This window comes from Oryza brachyantha, chromosome 10 (genome assembly GCF_000231095.2).
Source record: "Oryza brachyantha chromosome 10, ObraRS2, whole genome shotgun sequence".
NCBI classification, from domain to species: Eukaryota; Viridiplantae; Streptophyta; class Magnoliopsida; order Poales; family Poaceae; genus Oryza; species Oryza brachyantha.
In genome coordinates this window covers 14,352,620-14,375,401 of record NC_023172.2, presented here as the reverse complement: position 1 = coordinate 14,375,401, position 22,782 = coordinate 14,352,620, and the positions used below count along the sequence as shown (strand labels likewise).

Below are 22,782 nucleotides of genomic sequence, written 5' to 3'. Positions count from 1 at the left end.
TTTAATAATATAAAAGTAGTAATGCATTATTTGTATAAGCGAACCCTAATACATATAATCAAATAGAGAAGTGAGAAATATGGCGTGTGAATGGTTGGATATGTGACAAAGGGTTAGGTGGTGGGTCACATGGTTAGATGCATTCGGCGAAGGGGTAGGTTATGTGGCGTAGTCAAGTATCTATATTGCACCCATTGGGCTATTCTCGACCTCAGGTAATGTATGCCCGCTGCCATCGTCTCTAGGTTGCTACACATTGCTATGGAGTGCTTCGCATCAGTGTGTAACTATAGCTACAAACAAATTTGATGGTTTCACATGAACACTTTTCAGATATAAGAAGCAAACATACGGTCTTGTTTTTTTTTCACCCCTCACACTTCATCCCATGAGTCTATTTCCGTTATAACTAGTTGGTCTCTCTTGTGTAACTTTCGAACTATAAAAAACCTAACTCAATAACATTTGCATGTATTGACGCGAACAAATTCTAAATGCTCCCAAAAATGAATCAAATATGAGATAGGCACAAATGCGTCAAACACTACACTTGTATGCAGGTGTCAAAGCGTAAGATCACTTGGGTCTATTCATGGGCCTTAATCTAGCCCATCCACATTTGTGGGCCGAAATTGAAATGAAGGCCCAAATAGCACAAAAGAAGGCCCAAAGAGAACATCCGGTCCACTAAGCAAACCCAAATGGTCGGACAGGTGGCAACAAATGAGACGACGCATGCAAAACGAAGCGCGATAGTCTTCTCCAACCTCAGGCTCAGCTGATGACTGATCGATCCTACAAAGGCGATGCCGCCATGCTCATGCATTGACCAGGCCATGGGGCATGCAGAGAGAAGCTTAGCTCTCTCGCATGCCACACCACGCCACGCCATGCGTGCTAGCCTCTTTTAGCAACTGGATCGATCGGCCGATCAAGCCTAGCCTGGCCATCGCGCGAGGTCGCGGCATGGGGGGAGGAGGAGGAGGAGGAGGAGGTGCCGGAGAGAAGCTGCCGGCCAATGGCGCGCACGGCGGCAAGGCCTGCAGGTTCTCCTTCCTCTACGGCCTCCTCCTCTACGTCGTCCTGCCGGTGCTCTTCCTGTACATGCTCGCCATCGCCGCCTCCCCGTTCTACAACCCGCGGTGCTCGCCGGAGCAGAACGCCGCCATGGCGCGTTTCGTGGTGGCCATGCCCAACGCGTCGTCGTCGTCCGCGGTGAACAGGTCCTCTTCGTCCGCGCCCCCGCCGCCGGGTCCGCCGATGCGGTCGGCGGATGAGGCACCGACGGGGCTGCGGCACATCGCGTTCGGCATCGGCGCGTCGTCGGCGCTGTGGAAGAGCCGGAAGGAGTACATCAAGCTATGGTGGCGGCCGGGGCGGATGCGCGGGTTCGTGTGGATGGACAAGCCGGTGGAGGAGTTCTACTCCAAGAGCTCGCGCACGGGGCTCCCGCCGATCATGGTCAGCTCCGACACGTCCAAGTTCCCCTACACGCACGGCGCGGGAAGCCGGTCGGCGCTGCGGATCTCCCGCATTGTGTCCGAGACGTTCCGGCTCGGCCTCCCCGGCGTCCGGTGGTTCGTCATGGGCGACGACGACACGGTGTTCCTCCCGGAGAACCTGGTGCACGTGCTCTCTCAGTACGACCACCGGCAGCCGTACTACATCGGGTCGCCGTCGGAGAGCCACATCCAGAACCTCATCTTCTCGTACGGCATGGCGTTCGGCGGCGGCGGCTTCGCCATCAGCCGCGCGCTCGCCGAGGAGCTGGCCAAGATGCAGGACGGGTGCCTCCACCGGTACCCGGCGCTGTACGGCAGCGACGACCGCATCCACGCGTGCATGTCGGAGCTCGGCGTGCCGCTCACCCGCCACCCGGGGTTCCACCAGTGCGACCTATGGGGCGACGTGCTCGGCCTCCTCGGCGCGCACCCGGTGGCGCCGCTGGTGACGCTCCACCACCTCGACTTCCTGGAGCCGGTGTTCCCCACGACGCCGTCCCGCGCCGGCGCGCTGAGGAGGCTGTTCGACGGGCCGGTGCGGCTGGACTCCGCGGCGGTGGCGCAGCAGTCGGTGTGCTACGACCGGGACAACCACTGGACCGTGTCGGTGTCGTGGGGGTTCGCCGTGATGGTGGTGCGCGGCGTGCTCTCGCCGCGGGAGATGGAGACGCCGATGCGCTCCTTCCTCAACTGGTACAAGCGCGCCGACTACACGGCCTACTCCTTCAACACTCGCCCCGTCGCGCGGCAGCCGTGCCAGAAGCCCCGCGTCTACTACCTCCGCGACTCCCGCATGGACCGCCGCCGCAACGTCACCGTCACCGAGTACGACCGCCACCGCGGCAAGCAGCCCGACTGCCGGTGGCGCATCCCCGACCCGGCCGACCTCGTCGACCACATCGTCGTCCTCAAGAAGCCCGACCCGGACCTCTGGAAACGGGTACGTACCACCTCCACACCACTCCTCATACAAACAACCACTCCACGACGACGCACCATTTTCATCGATTCCTGGTTGAAATCTTGCTGCAGTCGCCGCGGAGGAACTGCTGCAAGGTGGTGTCGTCGCCGAAGAAGGAGGGGAAAGACCGGACGATGACCATCGACGTCGGCGTGTGCAGAGAAGGCGACTTCGCCAAGGTTTAATCTTAATTAGGTCAGTGCTCAGCTCAGCTTAGCCCTAACTGAACTGATCTTCTCTACCCAGTCACGTTGATCTCGCTTCAATCTTGTGATGCAGCAGCGGGATGGATTAATTGATTGATTAGTCGATTAGGAGATGGGAAGAGGGCATTAGCGGCGGCGGCATGCAGCAGGAGAGAGAGAGATGGAGGGGAGATTAACGAGCCAGAGCTAAGCTAAGCTAATCCACTGGGACCGATTGAATAGCTCATTTAGTGTTAGATCGCCACCTGAGGTGGCGATGTGTTGTTTAATTAGCACGGCGGTGTGTGTATGCACGCACGCCGAGACTATTTTGATCTTTTCGCTAGTTCACTTGCATATTGGAGTTGGACGTTGGTGAGCTCACGAGCCTACACATGCAGCCGGCCGGGGTTTCACAAATCTCTGTGTGGTATATCAAAACGAACGAAAAAAAATGCTATACAACACACTCATACGTCGTCTTCTTTTTACACGCTCATATGTCTTCTCGGGCTCTTATAGTGTGGTTTTTGGGCCTTCAAGCGGACGTCCCCATATTTTGTGCATATCCTGCTATCCCCCAACAAGTCATTGAAAATTTTGGGGAATAAGTGATAATAAGGTAATGTAGATCAATATGCGGTCTCTCACTAAGTTCAAAATCGACTTACCTAAATAGAAAAATGACAACAAATACAACTCTCAATAGTGCATGCTATTTACAACTGAAGTTTGTTGTCTCTGTTGCTCTATTTGTATATGTTAAATTTAAACTTACATGTTTATGATGTTGTATTACCTCCGCCCTATTATAACTTTATTTTTTAATTTCTGTATCTAACGTTTGACTCTCTATCTTATTTGAAAAATTTCTAGAAAGACTTTTAAAAAATTAGTTACGTGTAAAATACTATTCATGTTTTATCATATAATAAAAATAAAAATATTAATTGTAAAAAAAATTCAAATAAGACTAAGAGTCAAACATTGTACCTAAAAACTGAAAAATAAACTTATTTTAAGACGGAGGAAACATTATATCTAAAAACTGAAAAATGAACTTATTTTAAGACGGAGAAAGCATAGAACATGTCTATCAATGTTGACGATTTTTTAAAAATAACTTCGTGATAGTTTTTTGTATATAAAAAACAAGGTTACTTTGAAAAAAAAACTTTAATTTCCTACACCATGACTACAAAGGCTCAACCTCCCAAATTTAACTCTAAGAGGGTAATTTGAACTAAGGTTCTGTAGCAGTTCGAAGTCCAAATCCAACTCTACTTCTCTAATTCATTTTTTTACTCTCGTCCACTTCTCTAATTTGAACTAAGGTTCTGTAGCAGTTCGAAGTTGAAACTAGTTGTTTAGGTTCCAACTTTCAACTCCATGAGAGATATAGGGCCTATTTGGATGTCGTCGTGAGCATCTCGTCTGACTCAGGCGTCTCTCTCGTGCATCTGATTTTGGTCGCATGCGGCAGGATCGACGTGCCTGAGCTTGAGCGACCAGGAGAGGGCATGAACCAAACAGGCCCATAGCCCAAGGCCCCAAGCTGTCAAACATGGCTACATGCCCACAAATATACAGAGATGGGCTGGAAGCCCTGACGGTTGCACACGTGTTTTGAACGGAGCGACATGATTAGTTCATCCTTAATTATTCTCCCACCAACGGGTTCAGGTCAGGCTGATTTGGATTATTGGGAGATATTTTCTGTCCGGTCCAGATGACTGACTGCACGCTAGGCGCTAGCCACCAACAACACGTCGCCGTCGCGCCTTGTCCGCGCCCACCGGCGTTCCACGACGACGTAGCCGCCGGGGAACGATGACCGCCGCGCGCGCCTCTGTGCTCAGTGATCACCCCACCCAATCGCTGTCGCCCCGAGCGAGACGAGGGGAAAGTGGGATGGCGCACCGTGCGTGCCGACCTCGTCGATCACTTCCGTTTCGCCCACCTCGACCGCATGGTTGACCCTCTCGCCGCGCATGGCTGACCTCACCGCCGCTGCTCCTGCATGGGCGAATCCTAGACCTAGCTCGCGAGTTTAGTTTAGGTACTGCCGCTCGATCATCGCCGCCGGTGTCGAGTCACTGCGTGCAGATGGCTGTGTGTGTGCCAGTCGTCGTGCTGCTCGTCGTCGTGGGATTGTTGCCGGCTTCGAACGCGCAGACGGCGCCCTTCTCGCCGCAATTTGGCGTCTACGTCGCCTGCGGCGCCGGCGGCGACGTCGTCACGACGTCCGACTCGCCGCAGCGCACCTTCGTCCCGGACGACGGCAGCCTGTCAGGGAAGTCCTCTCGCCGCGCGGAGAGGTTGAGGAACCCCGACGCGAGCCCGCCGTCCCCTCTCTACGCGGCTGTGCGGGTCGGCAGGAGCGGCTTCTCGTACCGGCTCGAATACCCTGCCTCGGCGGCGCCCGACGGCAACACGACGCTCGTCCTCCGCCTCCACTTCTTCCCCTTCGCGTCCCAGTCCGACGGCGACCTCTCCGCGGCGCGGTTCGGCGTCTCCGCCATGGGCAGGTACGTCCTCCTGCCTTCTCCCTTCTCGCCGCCGCGCGCCGGCGTGGTGAAGGAGTTCTTCCTCCCGTCGGATGGATCCGGCGTGTTCGACGTCACCTTCACGCCCGAAGCAGGGGGGCTCGCGTTCGTCAACGCCATCGAGCTGTTCCCGGCGCCGCAGGAGCTTCTGTGGAGGTACGCCCTGACGCCGGTCAAAGCCGCCGACGTCCCGCCTCATCAGGCGCTGGAGACTCTGTACCGGCTCAACGTGGGCGGCCCAACGGTGACGACGACGAGCGACACCATGTGGCGGACGTGGCTCGCCGACGACTCCTACCTCTCCCTTGCCACGGTCTCGGCGGTGGCCAGCATCCAGCGTACGATCAACTTCGACCCGACGTCGGGCTTCACGCGGATGGTCGCGCCGGACGCCGTGTACAAGTCGCAGCGCACGACGAACTCGTCCACGTCGAACGTGACATGGACGTTCGCCGTCGATGGCGATAGCAGCTACGTCGTCCGCCTCCATTTCTGCGCCTTCGAGGAGCTCAGCTCCGTCGTCGGACAAGGCGTTGATTTCAATGTTTATCTGATGCAAGCCATCGCTTCCCGGGAATTGAAGGCCAAGGACTACGCCACACTGAACATGCCAACCCAGGCTTTCTATCTGGACTACGTCACCAGGGTCCCGACCGGCGGCGAGAACCTCACGGTGAGCATCGGCAGGGCGGCGACCAGTGACAGCAACAAGGCGATCCTAAACGGTCTGGAGATCATGAAGCTCAGAGCGGTCGATATGGCTCCGGGGAGCTCGTCCGGCAAGACGAGCAAGGTCGTCATAGCCGTGATTGTGGCCGTGCTCGCCGTGGCCGTTCTCCCAGGTGTAGCATTGTGCATCGTGTTTGTGCGGCGGAGGCAGAGGCAGGCGACGCTGCCGGTGCCGGAGGAGGAGAAGGAGAGCGTTGGGACACCGTGGTCGCCTTTCACGCCGGACGGCGATGGTTCGGTGGCCAGCTCCGCGGTCACGCCGCGGAGGATGAACATGAAGCTCCACATCCCGCTCGCCGACATCATGGTGGCGACGGGGGACTTCAACGACGGCAACGTCATCGGCGTCGGCGGGTTCGGGAGCGTGTACCGCGGCGTGCTCCGCGACGGCACGCGCGTCGCGGTGAAGCGCGCGAAGCGCGCGTCCAAGCAGGGGTTCCCGGAGTTCCAGACGGAGATCCTGGTGCTCTCGAGCATCCGCCACCGGCACCTCGTCTCCCTCATCGGCTACTGCAACGAGCGCTCGGAGATGATCCTCGTGTACGAGCTCATGGAGCACGGCACGCTGAGGAGCCAGCTGTACGGCTCCGACGCCGCGCCGGCGCCGCTGTCGTGGAAGCAGCGGCTGGAGATCTGCATCGGAGCGGCGAAGGGCCTGCACTACCTGCACACCGGCCACTCCGACAACATCATCCACCGCGACGTCAAGTCGACGAACATCCTCCTCGGCGACGGCCTCGTGGCGAAGGTGGCCGACTTCGGGCTGTCCCGCATCGGGCCTGCGGTGGGGCAGACGCACGTGAGCACGGCGGTGAAGGGCAGCTTCGGCTACCTCGACCCGGAGTACTTCAAGACGCGGCAGCTCACCGACCGCTCCGACGTGTACTCCTTCGGTGTGGTCCTGTTCGAGGTGCTCTGCGCGCGGCCGGTGATCGACCAGAGCCTCCCGCCCGACGAGATCAACCTCGCGGAGTGGGCGATGCAGTGGAGCCGGAGGGGCCGGTTCGACAAGATCATCGACCCAGCCGTCGCCGGCGACGCCAACACGAACTCGCTGCGGAAGTTCGCCGAGACCGCCGGGAGGTGCCTCGCCGACTACGGCGACCTCCGGCCGTCCATGGGCGACGTGGTGTGGAACCTGGAGTACTGCCTCCAGCTGCAGGAGAGCCAGCCGAGCACCGACGCGACGCTGGACGACAGCGGCGTGCACCTGCCACGGGACATCGTCGTGGCGAGGCAGGTGGCGCCCAATGCCGCGGTCGACGTCGGAGACGACATGAGCTGGTCGGAGACGGCGAGCTTCACGGCGACGGGCAACGTGTTCTCGCAGATAATGTCCCGCGACGGGAGATGAACCGAGTAGCCAACGCTTTCTAGATGGTGCACGCACGATTACAAAAATGCAAGGATTTGTAAAATGTTTTAAAGATTTTGATTACCTTCAGTTCCGAATTTATCTCGGATTTGATGCTAATTCACCAGGGGGTGCTCTGTTCAGCGTGAGTTTGAATATGAACATGGCTCCGGCTTTGGACCGTTCGGCCATGATAAAGCTTGGGCTTTTCTCACAGGAATAATTCCACTTCAAGTCTCTCGAGTTCAAAAACATTCTTAAACCGTAGAACAGATATAACACATCCAGTGATTTTTATAAGATCGGATATCCCATATATCTTGTTTTGTGATTTAAGGATGTTTTTTTGAACTCGATGACGAGGAGGGTTAAAGTGAACTTACTCCTTTCTGCGCCGTTTGGGCCAGATAAGTTATAGCCCATATAAATGTGTGGCCCATCTGGAACACACAGAACTGGTCTCCGCGTCACAATCTCAAAGCACCCACCCTCTTCACCAGTTCTCCACGACTCCGCCGCCGCCCCCTCCGCCGCACCGTGCAGTCGTGCTCCGCCGCCGCCGCCGAGTGATCTCAGCGGAATCCATCGTCGGAGCGGCGCCAATCCCAGCCCTCCGGCTTCTCCCGAGCTGCCGGAGTAATTTCTCCGCGGGGGACCCGATCTCCCGCACCAGATACCGCCTCCAGCTCTACTCTCCTTGCTTAGATAGATCTCGAACTCTCCGTGCCTCGTATCTTCAAGCGGCAATGGTAAGCGGGTCTGCAATCCTGGATTATAAGGGAGGTTATATCAAAGCATGGTTTGATGCTAAGTTTGCAACCGATAAATTGCAGGATCACAAGGGTTTTGACGGCGACAGGTCGGAGAGTAGGCTCTACGTGGGGAATTTAGATTTTAGGGTATCAGAGTGAGTTATCTCTTGTGCTCTTAGTTGCATTGTTTTTTTTTTCTAGGTTTGCCTTTGCATTGTGCAACCCAACGTTATTATTATCTGATTTTGCTTGCAGGTCTGACATTATCAAGATGTTCTCTCCTTTTGGGAAGATTATTGCCGAGGATTTCTTGTGGCACACACGTGGCCCAAAGCGAGGCGAGCCGCGTGGTTATGCGTTTGTTCAGTACACCACCAAAGAGGTAACACCAGTATTCATTTCTTGTGGCAAGCAGTAATTGGGTTCTGGAAGGAATTCTCACCTTTGCCACCTGAAGTGAGCATGCAGGAAGCACAGTTGGCGAAGGAAAAGATGAACGGGAAGTTGGTCTGTGGGCGCCCTGTGGTGGTTCACCTGGCTAGTGAGAAGTGTTTCTTGGACTCCGGAAGTTCCCACAGAGCAATGAAGGACAAGAAAATTGCAGGTGGTTCAGGAAGCAAATCGGTACAAACTGATCGCGCTGCGAAGATCGCTGCTATAAAACACAAATTGAAATCTTTAGAAGATGAGGGATGCAGTACAAAAAGACCAAGGCTTAAGTCAGACGAATTGACAGGCAGTGGCAAACAATCTGATAAGAAGTGCTGAAACGGGATTGCTCAGGATTTCGTTTACGTCATAAACTACGCTTTCTTGTGCTGTTCACTTTGCTGAAGGTGCTGGCATTGTAAAATTTTAGCTCTGTTATGTTAGAGGAGTCACAGGTGTAACACTTTATAGTTTGTCACATTTGTACAACAGGCTGTATCAGCCACCAGTGATTAACATGAATGTTTTGTTGGTGGAACTCTCTCCTGGCATTCCAGTTCTTTAGCATCCACACATGCTGCTATCCGCTGCTATGTTTTAGCCCACCATTTATTTGTTCAATTGAATTGTATCATGTACTCATAGTTAGTTTATTCAGTTCTCTTGAAACTAGCAAGGTTGCTTAACCTTCTGCATGTTATTCAGAAGATAATTTGCATTGTCCCTTCTCTGGAATTAAACAGGATGCCAACATTCCATAAAGGAGACACTTGTGTACGTTTGTTATCATCACTTATGCAGCAAAGTACGTTTTCCCCTTCCATTTCCATCGATAATATACTGGTAAGAAGTGGGGATGCTTTCACTCCTTATAAGCCAGAATCTTCTTGGTAAGATTTTTTATTCACGCAAGTTAGCTTGTTGATGCTGTTTTTATGTTCAGTTTTGGATGACATGAGCATGCATCGGCATCGCTGAAATACTCAGTTTATATGCCACTAGTTGATATTATAACAGCATCAACAGCAAAGATTGAATCATTATTTCCATTTACTTTTAAGACGTCCTGCTACTGCAGCATTCCCCAACTATCTTAAATTCTGTTAATTGCACTACACAAGAAGCATTTTTCTTGTTCACTGATATACATGTCATGTCAGTATTGTTAAGCTTCACTGATTCAGCCCTTTTATGTCTGTGGTTTCCACTATAGAATATTATGGAAAGTTGGTTATATTATTCCAACATGTTGTGGGGTAACATTATGTGAGATATCATATGTATTCAACTTCATACCAATATGATTTACCTTCTAGAATCCCAGACAAGAGTTTTTTGGAAGCATATAGATACTGCTCTTTCTGTATGGACAAAATCATTCCATTTCTGACATACGTGTATTTGGATATATGATTCTCCAGAGTCATGTTCTGAATGATGAAGCAAGGTGCTTTGGTTGAAAGGTCCGCAAATCTGTACTCCTGGTAAGCCAGGAGTGGTGGGGGCAAAATGTTCTTTACTGTTTGGCAAAGTATAACCAGAATCTGTCATATTACAAAGGTATGGTCGACAGTAATTGATATATAGTTGATTTGTCCGATTTGTTACTGAATTTTGGAACAATGATCTGTAAATCAATGACAAATCAACAGAAGTAGTCATTAATGTCTCCAGAACTTGCAAAGCTGTCATTTACGCTTCGCCTACCATGAAATCATTAGACACTTGTGACTCATGTTTTATGGTTTATGAAATCATGCACATCCTTATTTTGCTAGAGCACAAAATGGCATCAGCATTGAAATCATTCGCCCTGTTGCTCTTTGTTATCTCTCGAGAAAATGCCTAGGCCTTTGTAGGTACAGAAATTAAAGGTCGAGCGTTCAGAATATCACCCCTTTCCCCAATTTGTGATCAGTATATTGATATAACTCCTATTCTATTCCGTTTTAGAATGATAGAAGTCGCAGGCGATCTTAAGCCTCTAGTTTTCTACTGGTCCTTAGATTCGTCTTTACAAACCGTGTTCCTCCATGTAGTAACTAATACTCCCTTCTTCAAAAAAAAAAAAAAACGAATTTCTGACTATAAATCTGGACATAGGCCATACCCATATTCCTAGCCAGTAATTAGTTTTTTTCCAGGCATAAGGAGTAAGCAATAAGAACCTCAAGTATTGCCTCACATAGTAGCTAAGTGGGATGCTTATGGTAAACGACAAAAGTCTCATCCATTGCCTTGGCCCTTGGGGAGTATAATCTGTTAGTTTAACAACTGAGTAAGAAACTACTATTAGAAATGATTTCAATTCATAGAAGTTGCACAAACCGTTTTTATTTATATTATGGTACGTATCACTTTCTTTCTTTGTTAAACCGTTGATGTGCATTGTACACTAGTTGGTGATTTGGTGCTTCATTTCTGGGAAAGCAATTGATTTCATTTAGAGACTATGCTAGGCTGCTATTCTGCTAGTAAGCTTAATTCAGAACCACGCTAGTGTTGGCTTGTACTATACTTGTCTTGTGATGATTGTTTCAACCAAGTGAAATCTCTAGACTTAGACCACAGGATGTCACCACTTAGGAGCTAGAACTAGTGGTTATTATATGAGTTCACAAACGTGGAACCCTATTAACAAACGGTCATCAAAGAATTGGTATTGATCACTGCCTCTCGACGTCTGTTACTGTTGTTCCTTTGGATGCTTACACAGACCATCGCCCTCTGTTTAAGGGTCTTTGGTTTCTTGATATTTGTTTTGCTGGGACCAGGTACATGGAACCCCATTTAATTTTCCTTCAGAATCTGGGCTTTGTTTCCCCAGTCAGCTTACACAACTCCTGCTCCACGGTTTGAATATTGCAGGTCTGATAGGAGAACAGATGCTTTGCGGCAGCTTGGAGAGATTTCCCATGTGAGGGCCAACATATCTTGGGTTGATTTCCGCATATTTGCCCAGGACCATAGGTTTTATATCCTCCAAATTGCTAGTGCTTTAATATGCTAGCTTTTTTGTTCTCTGAACATTTGGCATTGTTCCGTTCTGAAACTCGCATATGAGACATGGCATGAGATGCTCTCTGCAGAATGCTGTCCCTGTTTTTTGTCCAGATTATCTCAACCACCCGACTAATCCCGTATTATTGCCTATAACATTAATTGGCCTGTCTTTGACAAGTTTGGGACTTTGGTCTCTGCTTGCATTTTGTTTATCAGTAGAATTTCTTTTTCTGTCGTTTGTCTGGTCCACCATGGAACAACCAACAATTTGTTGAGGCAAACAACCAAGCTCCTATACTTTTCCCAAGTACTAATTTTCACATCCAACTTTGTACTGACCCAATTTCTATCATTTCTGTGCGTATCTTACTTCGAAAAACCTCATGAACAGCTGACACATTTCACACGTATGCATCAAATATGCATTTTATGTCGAAAATGTAGGATCGTAAATGGTCTTTCCCACCTCAAAAGCTAGCCAATGAGGTGAGGGACTCCCCCACTTATATCCTAGGCCCATTGCTCCTCCACAATCAATATGGAGACTATTCAACAATCTCCCCCTTCACATGTTGGTGTCCCTCAGCCCTTCACTGTATCCGGGCTATTACCAGCCCACGGTCCATTAGGTATACAGCCAACGGTCCGGCCAGAGATGTTAAACTAGCCAGGCTTTAGATGGACACAGAGATGTTAAACTAGTCAGACTCTAATACCATTTGTAGGATCGTAAAGGGTATTTTCCACCTCAAAAGCTAGCCAATGAGATGAGGGGCTCTCCCACTTATATCCTAGCCCATTGCCCCTCTCCAACCAATATAGGACTATTAAAAAAAAAACGTATTAACAGTGGCCACATCTCACATGTAGGGCGAAAAGGAGCAGAATCTGTATGTGTTTTGGGACCGTGAAAAGCACGCAAATTTGGAGGAGAGAACCCCTGGGCCACTGGGCATGGAACCAAAAAGAACGGGAGGAAATTAGGAGGTGGTGGCCTGGTGGGGGGGACAAACGTTGACGCGGCACCGAACGCCTCGCCTCCCGGCGACGTCAACTCGTTTGTCCGATGGCGTCGCGCGGCTCCCGGCTCGCCGGCTCGATCGCCTCCCCCACTATATCATCTTCGCCCTCGCGCCACGCTTCGCTTGCATTGCATTGACCAAGCGAGGCCGCGCGCTCTAGTAGCCATGGAGGCCTCGCCGTCACGCAGCGACAGCTTCTCGCAGTGCTGGCTCAGGCGGAAGGCGCGGGCGGCGGCTGGGTCGTTCGAGCGACTTGGCGGCGAGGGTGGCGTTGGCGACGGCGATCTTGGGCATTCGTTCGGTAGCTCTGTCGCTTCGTTCATTGACATGGACCCCGCGGAGCTCTTCTCGATGCGGTGGACGTCGCTGCCAGTGGCGGCGGCGGAGGACCAGGAGTTCGACTTCGGCCTGCCGTGCGACGGCGCGCTGTGCTCCTCCCCGCTGCTGGTCGGCACCGGGCGCGTCGACTTCTCCGATGACGGCCCCCTCCTCCCCCCGTGCGAGCCGGGCGTCGACGTGGCCCGGGACAGCACGACGACGTACGCCGACGTGTCGTCGCCGAGCCCGTCGTCGCCGCTGTTCCACTCCGCGCTGAGCACGCCGGCCTCCGTGATCGCCACCAGCTCGCGCCGCGCCGCCGCCGGCGGCGCGGCAGGCAACAAGGCGAGGGCGCCGCTGCTGGCGACGAGGAGGATCCTTCTCAGGTACCTCCGCTTCCTCGTGCCGCTCTGCCGGAAGGTGAGGTCGCTCCCGCTGCGCGTGCTCGCGCCGCGCTCCAGGGCGGCGGCCAGCCTCGCCGCGCCGTCGACGTCCCCGGCGCGGCGGTCCACGTCGAGCAGCTACGCCAGCGCGGCGGAGTACTGGTGCCACGGCAATGCCGACACCGCCGTGCGCGACGCCATCCTCTACTGCAAGAAATCCATCGTAAGCTCACGTACCCAATGCAACCAACCATATGCAATGCACGCACGTTTTACCAAAACAACTTTGACTGACCATCCCATTCTTGTACGTTTCAGGGACAGGACATGTAACTTCTAATCACGATCACTTGCAAGAACAATCAATGTGATTGTTGGATGGTAAATCAGAGAGAAAGCTGGACACTTTGTCACCTTGATTTCCTTGTTCTCTGGGGATTTTGACCTGCATGTGGTGTATATGCATACAGTACTATACTACTGTTACAGTGTATAAGTTGATGAACTTTGCTCCAAGGGGTTTAACCTTGTGAAGCTGTTTAATTAGTTAATTATGGTGTTAGAACTTAGAAGAAGATGTGTTTCTCCTGTCTTCTTCTACCACTTTGTGGTTAAAATTGTCTATCATGTGCATGCATGTATCAGGGCTGACAGGCTCCAAGCATTAGGTTAACAAACGCTGCATTATCTGATTAATTTGTGGGAGAACTCGTGCATTATTGAGCTCATCCCAACCCAAGATGCTGACGGCTCACGACACAGAGTGCTTGTACTGTTGATCTAGCCGGTATTTCCCTTTCATCTGCACCGCATTGCTGCAATTATTCAGCTAGGCACTCATCGCAGTCTCTCACGGTTGTTCTCTGTATGGTGTGTTCAGAGAGGCCATGGCCTTCTGAAATGGATGCAGTTGTCAGTAGTAAGCAAAGGTTTAGCCTAAAATATCAATTCTTAGATGACGATTTCTGAAACTTCAACAGTGATTCCAAAGATCGTTTCAGGGGTCAAACCGAACGCAAAACATCGATTGTTGAAGACGACAATAATATATGTTTGCTGCTCCAACGCGCAAGGCACTGCATTCTGAAGTTATCTCACCAAGAGTGCAGACTGCAGAAGCTAGAACCCAGATCTGCACATTAGTTTTCTCACCAACATTTATCAGAGCAATAGAAACTAAAGAAAACGCTTACATCAATCCACATATATAGCAAGCCAGCTAGTACAAACGATAGCTACATGATCATACAAAAGGACTGGAACCTGAGAGTACCTAACGACGACGATACACTGCAGGAAATTTCAGACTCGTACGTGTACAGTGTGTTGCTAACACGCGCACACATTGCTGCAGCAGATGGCTGCAGGTTACTCGATAGTAGTAGTTGGGTGTGCACGTGTATGTACGAGCATTTGCGTTTGTACTGTGTTTTGAATGGGAAAAAGAAAAGATGGGTACACGCAAACAAGTTTTCGTGATCATCTGCAGCGAAAACTGTGCTGCTGCCCCCAGCAATTTGGCCTGAAATCTAGAGAGGAGGTTGGAGCCGACCGTTCGCTGTAGCGGTGTGGGTGCCATCGGGGGAGATGGACGCATCCGCCATGCCGGAGCCAAGCAATAATTCGACGGCGACCGGGTTGTCGTATCGCCCCTGGCCGGCGACAGTGCGGCTCTCCGAGGACACGAACATTCTCTCGCTTATCCATCGAATCGATCGATCCACTACGTACTGTGCGGTGCACCCACATGGAATGTGGCCAGTGGGCATATCCTAGGCTTAAACGGTTTCACCTGCAAGCAGCCAAAAGCATGGATATACTCCATTAGAAAACCAATGTACGAGAGGTCGTCCACGCGTCGTGTCGAACTGTCCAAGCCGGCATTGTGTTTTTCTCCTTTTGCTGTGATGGGTGGGGGCGTGTGGAGATGGGATCGGGTGCATGTGTCGTCGCAAGCGGCCAGGCTAGGCGGGGAGAGCGACGCGACGGGGAGTACGGCTCGGTCGGGACCCTATGGGTGTATGGGTGGTGGCGGCAAGAAAGAGCGCGGCGATGTCGCGAGCCAGTGGGAGGTGGAGCGACGCGATCGCGCGCAACCGCGGACACGCGCGGGCCGCGGGCTACCGGCACGGAGCATGCAGGTGGTAATAGTAGCGTGAGCCCACGCATCTATTCGCGTGTTCTCCCGTGCGTGTCGCGGTTGCCCATTTTTGCGATCGAGCTGCTGTGCGTTGCCGGCTGGCCGGCCGGAGCGGATGAAAGCGTCGGGTCTCGTCACCGGCCGGCACGGCACTGCATGCGTGGCGGCCAACTTACCGACGCACGTGTATACGTGTAGATACTAGACAGTGTGATAGGGCCATGTATACCGAGCGGAAGAGCTAATGCATGAATTTCCACGCGTCCTAACCCCCCGAGGTTTTTCTTATATCTAGTTTTTTTAATAAAAAATATGTGCATCTAAAGTTTATATATTAAATTTGAGTTATATATATATGGAAAGTTTAATCATCATTGGATCCACTTTTCTATCCTAAAGTGCACCAACTGATTTTACCCATTCTACGCACTCTATTCATCACTTTTTTAAATCTTATGACTAAAATCATCTTCGTAAAATCGGATGACTTGAACAAACTCCAGCTCACCTTACGTAAACTTTCTCCGTATCAATGACTTTATAAATTAGAAATTATCTTATAAATTATAGAGTTTTCATATGTTAGAAATACAAGTTGAAAACTTTAAATATATTATAGACTTATATAAAGATAAATATACATACTTTTCTATATTACTTTAAAAGTCTCTAGTGGCGGCGGCAGCGAATTTGTCACCCCATTGCTCTCTACAGTTCTTTTGCAAAATAGCCCATGGTATTTCCTGATATTTTAAAATAGTGGCTCGACAAGTAATATGAGTATGGTTGAAAAAAATCCCTATAATATTTTGTAATATAATTTCATAGCAACGCAGGGGTATTTTGCTAGTCAATAATAAAATTTCTACAAATATGCATTATATATTTTTAGAATAAAGTACAATCACAACATCGATGTGGCATGTGCAATAGCATAATCTGCATGAGATATCATTAGAACACCAACAACTATGCCAAGATAATGAAATTCATGTTTAACACCATATCATAGTTGCTCTAATCATAAGATCGATAAAGACTCTCGATTACTTCAATTGGACGCCTAAATAACCTAATCACTAACAGTAGGATATAAATATCCAGTAAATAGAAATGAGTATTCAGGATACTAGAAATATTTTGTTGGCACCATATTTTAATGTAAATAAGTAAATTCCTTGATACATTAAATGATACATCATTACAGAATATTTTTAAATTGTTGAAAGATATATGTACCTTCTGATAATGAACATGAAACACAACCAGTGAAAACATTATTAGTAATCTCACTTTGTTGGTATGATAACATCGGAGTGGTTGGTGTTGGCTAGATATTGTTAGCATTCTCCGATGTCGACACAATGAGATTCGTACAGTTTGGCTTTTAGTTACTTATTTAAGGTTTGTTGGGCTCTCAAATCTTTGTAGGCATGTCAATCCCCTTTCGTAGGATCTTGTATTTATACCCACGGTTGTTCTCTTGTCCAAGTAGAACCAAGAAGGCAAGTATTAGTACCATACGAACAGTCTCGGTAGCAACTCTGTAACACTTTGAGAAATCCTTAGACAAAACAGTCAGGACAGTAAGGTGGGAAGGTAGAACCATGCCCGGATCAAACTACCTATATTTTTTTTATCCGAGTACAATTTTCTTTCTCTAGCTTATAGGATTTGGGTATAGGTATATGATACTAGCTCCTATTCGTATATGATTGTTATATGGCACTCCTGCCGAGATAATTACATATCTACGTGGTATCCTATATTCATAACACATACACTCATCTGCCGTGTGGTGCTAACACGTACGTATAACTAATACATGCAAATGGAAAATAATATATATATATATATATATATATATATATATATATATATATATTCTTAGTGATTTGAAAGCGAACGCTGAAAAATAAATTTTAATAAGAAATTCTTAAAATCAAATTAAATTTAAGGTTAAAAATTTAAATTTTAGCATATAAGTACAAGAGAAAAGACGAGGCTACGGTTGCAAGTTACTGGGTTCACGAACGCATCGACGTTATCAATCATTAGGCCTAGCTCTGAAACCACGACAAGTGAGTGTTCACGTGTGTATATAGAGCGTTTGCGTCTAAGAGAAAACAGATAGGTATACGCAAAAATATTTTCGCGATCGTCTGTAGTGAAAAACTGTGCTGCTCCTCCGGCAATTCGGCCGGAGAGGAGGTTGGGACCGACCGTTTGCTGTAGCATAAATAGCATGTAGCGGTGTGGGCGCCGTCGGGGAGATCCGCCGGAGCCAACCAAAAATTCGACGGCTACTTCTCGACGGGAACCGGGTTGTCGTATCGCCCCTGTCTCCGACCGGCGACAGTTCTCGTAATACGCCTTCGCAAATTAGACGCCGGGGCGGTAGTTGAGCGATGCATAGACACTACTAGTAAGTTACTACATGAATATTCTTTTCTGATGGTTCCATTAATCCATATATCAGTGTAATCAAAGGACGTAATTCTCTTGACAGCATGTTATTGCTGCAGCAAACCCTACTGGAAAAAGGGAAATTAGAAATGAAGCGAACTACATCACACCAAGATATATACTATTTTGGAGCAATTTTACCGTCATTAAAAAAATACTCCTCAATACCAAAATTTATACTCAAATATTATTTTATCTCGAGATACAAAGTAACTAGAGATATCAAAGTTTTGCACTAAATAAATTTGTGCACCAAAATAAACGATTTACAAGTTCATGTGCTAAACTGCACCCACCTCCCAAGTTCGTGTACAGGCAGCACAATTTACACTAAGATGAGAGTAAATCATCCAAAATCATGGGCAACAACTCACTTGTTACAACCCAATCATCCAAAATCATGGGCAACAACTCACTTGTTACAACCCAATCATCCAAAATCATGGGTAACTCACTTATCATAACACAAACTGATACACACATACATATAAACAAGAAATAACACAACTAATCCCTTCGAGTTCGCTGTAGACGGAGATTGGGCTAGCCAGAAGCCCATGCTCTCGCCTGACATAAGCAGACGACGGCCCGGCCCATGCGCGTGTCGGCCCATTCTCTGGTTGGGTTCTCTTCTCTCCTCTCCTCCACGGCGGGGAGTACAGACAGACAGCCAGGCGCACGCAGACACGGGGGACAGTCGCTCACCCCCACCCGCGCCTCCGCCTCCGCCTCCGCCTCGCCAACCCTAATCCCCTCCAGCTCCGGCGCGCTCCCCTCGCCGTCCCGGCACCGGGGGAAGTGAGGAAGCCAGCCAGCCAGCCAGCCAGCCATCCCTGCAGGTGTGCGCTGCGGCGCGGGGGAGGCAGAGGCGGCCACGCGGGGCCCCCCACCCACCGGAGGGCAGGCCGGATCGGCCCGCGCTCCAGATCCAGCGGCGGCGGCGGGACCCGAGGTGAGGCGCTCTGCTGGACTGCTCGGAGTGAGGCGTTTTCGGTGCTGGGTTCGCCGGAGAGAGCGAATCTGTAGCTGCGTAGTCGAGATTTCGCTGGAACAAGGTGGTGGAAGAGAGGGAGGTAGATTTTGCTCCGAGTGATTAAATGCTGCTTAACTCGAGCTGTTAGCATGGTAGGGAGAGGAAAAAAAAGGGCAAAGAGTTTAGCTGACGCTGTAGGAGGTTTCACATTGCTCTTGGATGACACACATGCTGCTCACTTCTTGCAGCAGCAAGGATGCTGAGCTCCCACTTGCTTTATTAGAGCTATGTGAGTGAGGAGGAAGCTACATACATGTGATTCCAGTATCAGACCATTTGCTAATGCTAACAACTAATTGACAGTATGGGTCTCACCGGAATGCTTGATTTGTATGCTGGGCTTTACTCACTAAATGTTACTCTTGCACTTTGCTTTCTCATGATTCTATTTTTCCTGGTGCATTACGTTTCGCTTTACATTTATACATATGCTTATTTCACTTTACAGTTAATTAAGAACTACTGGACTTTTACTGGGACTGAGGACCCTGTACGCACCGCCTCATGCATGCATGCACTTACTTAGTGGGGCTAAAAGAATGGAGAGTTCAAGCTCTGGTTGTCCTCAGGGTGAGTTATTTGTCATCTGCATATTATTGTAGCCAGTAAATTTTATTTTGAAAATTCTTCACAATCTATAATGTGCTAATATTCCAAGCTAAAGGGGAACTTACTGAGATATGAATATAGAAGTCTGTTTGGAACTTCAGTTCTTAATTCTGAACCACTTATGGTGCATGTGGCTGTGAACTAGGCTGCAAATGTGTCAACACCCAGCAGTAGCAGTGTAGCACTGACACTGGTGTGACACGGTAGAGCATAGATGGGAACAGACATGTCGCATGATGTTCTTCAAAATATTGATATGGCAACATGGTTTTGCAGATGAACTGATATGAACAATTATTTTTGCTATACTCAATACTACACCTACACTATATGTTCCTCAATGTATTGTCTTGTTGTCGTAGCAGCATACTTACCTTGGAAATCTCAGATTTTCTGTGCATTTTTACTTGTAAATAATAAACTGGCTATATCGTTTGTTGATTAAGAGTCTGCTGTATTGCATACTATATATTCCTAATCAGTTTATGAATACAATGACCATAGTTCCATGTTATACTTGATTTGGTAGGTAGTGAACTCCTTTCCTTTCATGAAGAACTCGGTTACAAATTTACCGTGGATTATTGATGGGGGTGAATATTATGTGTAGGCCATGTGCTTACTAGTGGAAAGTCAATATTCAGTTGAAGTGTACTGTACAATATATGTAATTTTCCTTCAATGAGCTATGCTAAGATGATTGTTACATTGCAGGCACAGTGTATCATTGGTTTGTCTTGTTTGCGGTTTGGCTTTGTGGCAGCCAGCATGTTCTTTCTCAGAAAACAACACTTGAACCAAAAGACAAATTCCTTCTATCTGATCCACCAATTGGCCTCTTTGATCCAATAGAGATTTCACCATCTGTTCTTCCACACAATGCTAACCCAGTTGAGCCACTGTCACCAATGTATCCAAACTACACATCATATGATCCGGTCTTGACTGGAAAATGTCATGTAAATTTCTCAGCGCTCTCTTATATTATGGATAAAACGGCATTTGATTGTTCCATACCTTTAGCACCACTAGTTGCTGATGTGATATGCTGCCCCCAAGTTAATAGCTTGATGAATATTTTCCAAGCTGCATATGGTGCTGGAAACAACACACTAGTTCTCAACCAGGCTTCAGCAAATGCTTGTTTCTCTGATGTTATGAGCATACTGGCAAGCAAAGGAGCAAACACTAATATCCCTGAGTTATGTACTCTAAGGCCATCAAACCTTACTGATGCTTCTTGCCCCGTGAAGGATATTAGCACATTTGAGAAAATAGTTAATGTAAGCAAGCTCCTAGAGGCATGCAGCAGTGTTGATCCACTGAAAGAGTGTTGCAGACCTGTTTGCCAGCCTGCAATAGTGGAAGCAGCAGTTCACATATCTTCTGGTGGAGCAAACATGTTTGGAAGTTCTAGCATATCTGGGAGTGATGCTGGGATCAATGTTGTTAGTGACTGCAAAGGGGTAGTTCACTCCTGGTTATCTATGAAGCTTTCATCAGAAGAATCAAACACTGCCTTTAGGGTATTATCTGGTTGCAAGGTGAACAAAGGTATGTGATGTCACATGGTGTTTGGTTTGGTTTCATCTGTTAATGGGATAATCTATCAGTACATTGTATACCATTACCAAGTTTTCCATATTTTAGTTACAGTTAACCTTCAATGTCTGAGAAATTTTGGTTCGTGTTGTGCTATGTGCTATCAGTGTTATCATCATGTATAGCACAATGTGATTTATCTGGTCCATGTTTTGAACTATGCAGTTTGTCCGCTGGAGTTTGATGATCCTTCTCCCGTTGCTAAGGCATGCGGCAAGGCATCTTCTTCAACGCCCTCATGCTGTGGGGCATTGCACTCTTACATTGCAACTCGCCAGAAGCAAATATTTGTAACAAATTTGCAAGCAATTAACTGTGCAACCATGTTTGGATCAATGCTACAGAAAGCTGGCGTATCCAGTGATATTTATGGGCTTTGTGATATTGATTTAAAAGATTTCAGCCTGCAAGGTATGGACAGAAGACGTGATAACCTAGCATTAATTTTGCTTCATATCGGAATGCTTTCTAACTTTGTTTATTATTCTTGGCACCATTCTCCCACTGGAACAGCGTTTGGTCAGCAAGGTTAGTTCATTTTATTCACTTTGTTTGGTTTCTTCAGCGATCTTTAGTTCTGTGCTAATTCCAGTTTTCCTTTTTGTAGGCTGTCTACTTCGGAGCTTACCTACAGACATTGTATTTGACAATGCTACGGGCATTAGCTTTACATGTGACTTGAGCGACAACATTGCAGCACCATGGCCATCATCATCATCTGTTCAATCCTTGTCACTTTGTGCTCCAGGTAAGGTGACATTTTGGGTTTAGTACTAGAAAAAGGAGATTTCCTACAGTGTAAATTGACATGAAACCCTCTCTTTTGGTTTCAGAAATGTCATTGCCTGCATTGCCTGTCGCTCAACCATCTGGGAGCTCAGGTACTTAATCTTTTTGTTGGTATATCTCATTTGTTCTTTCATGTTCCTATTAGAATCATTATTATCTTTTTTCTGTCACCATAACTCTATCCTTATGTCAACGAACTGAAAAGGCACCTGTTATGGCAGTAGGTATCTCAAGAACCGGAATTGGAATTTTGGTGCCTCTTCTATTCCTTGTGACGGCCATCGTCTTCTGAGAAACGCTTTTCACCTAGTGAACCAGGAGCTTCTTACCCCTGTTGTATTTTTCCCCTCTGTGCAGGTCCACGTGTAAATTGAATTGCATTTCATTCTTGTAAATGAGCCTTTCCCTTCTCTGTTCTTTTTTGTTCGGTGGATGGATAGCATTGCTGTTATGTTGTTAGAGACGACTGCTGTACCGTCTGAGATCTAAACAATGGAGGTAAATTTCTAGATGCTGCTGGGCAAAAAGGGTATACTATACAGCTGAAGAGTGAAGACACGTTGTCATATCAGGATCGGCAGGTTGATGTCATCGAACGCATCCTCTGTCCAAATCCTGGATCAGATTGAGATAAAACAGCTACTACCCTTGGTTCTCCCACTAGCAAAATGTTCATAAGAGGACACATGATTCTGCTACGAAATGTTCTAAATTTAGTTGGATGATTCATATAACAGTTATATAGTATTGCTCTCTGCATTGCCCAAACGGCTTCAGCAATACCAATATAATCAAAATGTCATCAAGTTGCCCTAAACAAAATAAACAATATAATATCTCTTCACTGTTGCATCGGTGAGAACCCGAGTTTAGGTTAACTGACCAATTAGTCCATTGAATGAGCAAGCTAGCTGATGCTGTATAGAATAGAGATTGGTTTACATGGACTAGCATTCAGA

General features: G+C 48.4%; 5 protein-coding genes across 7 annotated transcripts; all 5 read left to right on the top strand.

Annotated features, from left to right (window-relative positions):
- Positions 1–853: 853 nt before the first annotated feature.
- LOC102702694 lies at positions 854–2,983 on the top strand. Of its 2 annotated transcripts, none has more exons than XM_040528256.1 (3): positions 854–2,442; positions 2,535–2,658; positions 2,746–2,983. In XM_040528256.1, exons 1-2 carry the CDS (start codon positions 871–873, stop codon positions 2,646–2,648), a joined length of 1,686 nt encoding a protein of 561 aa, XP_040384190.1. In that variant the 5' UTR covers positions 854–870; the 3' UTR covers positions 2,649–2,658; positions 2,746–2,983. The 2 variants fall into 2 exon arrangements, with proteins under 2 accessions (XP_040384190.1, XP_040384189.1); XM_040528255.1 differs by having other exon boundaries at positions 858–2,442; positions 2,743–2,983.
- Positions 2,984–4,365: 1,382 nt separating this feature from the next.
- LOC107305190 (probable receptor-like protein kinase At5g24010) lies at positions 4,366–7,513 on the top strand. The gene has a single exon (XM_015841950.2). It carries the CDS (start codon positions 4,755–4,757, stop codon positions 7,275–7,277), a length of 2,523 nt encoding a protein of 840 aa, XP_015697436.2. The 5' UTR covers positions 4,366–4,754; the 3' UTR covers positions 7,278–7,513.
- A 63-nt stretch (positions 7,514–7,576) lies between these two features.
- LOC102702415 (probable RNA-binding protein 18) lies at positions 7,577–8,996 on the top strand. Its single transcript, XM_015841949.2, has 4 exons — positions 7,577–8,026; positions 8,111–8,184; positions 8,285–8,411; positions 8,498–8,996. The coding sequence occupies exons 1-4, from the start codon at positions 8,024–8,026 to the stop codon at positions 8,795–8,797; spliced, it is 504 nt and encodes a 167-aa protein (XP_015697435.1). The 5' UTR covers positions 7,577–8,023; the 3' UTR covers positions 8,798–8,996.
- Positions 8,997–12,435: 3,439 nt separating this feature from the next.
- LOC102702137 (probable membrane-associated kinase regulator 6) lies at positions 12,436–13,995 on the top strand. The gene is made up of 2 exons (XM_040528253.1): positions 12,436–13,407; positions 13,503–13,995. The coding sequence occupies exons 1-2, from the start codon at positions 12,649–12,651 to the stop codon at positions 13,515–13,517; spliced, it is 774 nt and encodes a 257-aa protein (XP_040384187.1). The 5' UTR covers positions 12,436–12,648; the 3' UTR covers positions 13,518–13,995.
- A 4,476-nt stretch (positions 13,996–18,471) lies between these two features.
- On the top strand, positions 18,472–22,635 carry LOC102715241 (uncharacterized GPI-anchored protein At1g61900). Of its 2 annotated transcripts, none has more exons than XM_006661936.3 (8): positions 18,472–18,742; positions 19,272–19,393; positions 20,147–20,986; positions 21,200–21,445; positions 21,548–21,562; positions 21,642–21,782; positions 21,868–21,915; positions 22,048–22,635. In XM_006661936.3, exons 2-8 carry the CDS (start codon positions 19,336–19,338, stop codon positions 22,113–22,115), a joined length of 1,416 nt encoding a protein of 471 aa, XP_006661999.1. In that variant the 5' UTR covers positions 18,472–18,742; positions 19,272–19,335; the 3' UTR covers positions 22,116–22,635. The 2 variants fall into 2 exon arrangements, with proteins under 2 accessions (XP_006661999.1, XP_006661998.1); XM_006661935.3 differs by having other exon boundaries at positions 22,045–22,635.
- The last annotated feature ends 147 nt before the right edge of the window (positions 22,636–22,782 follow it).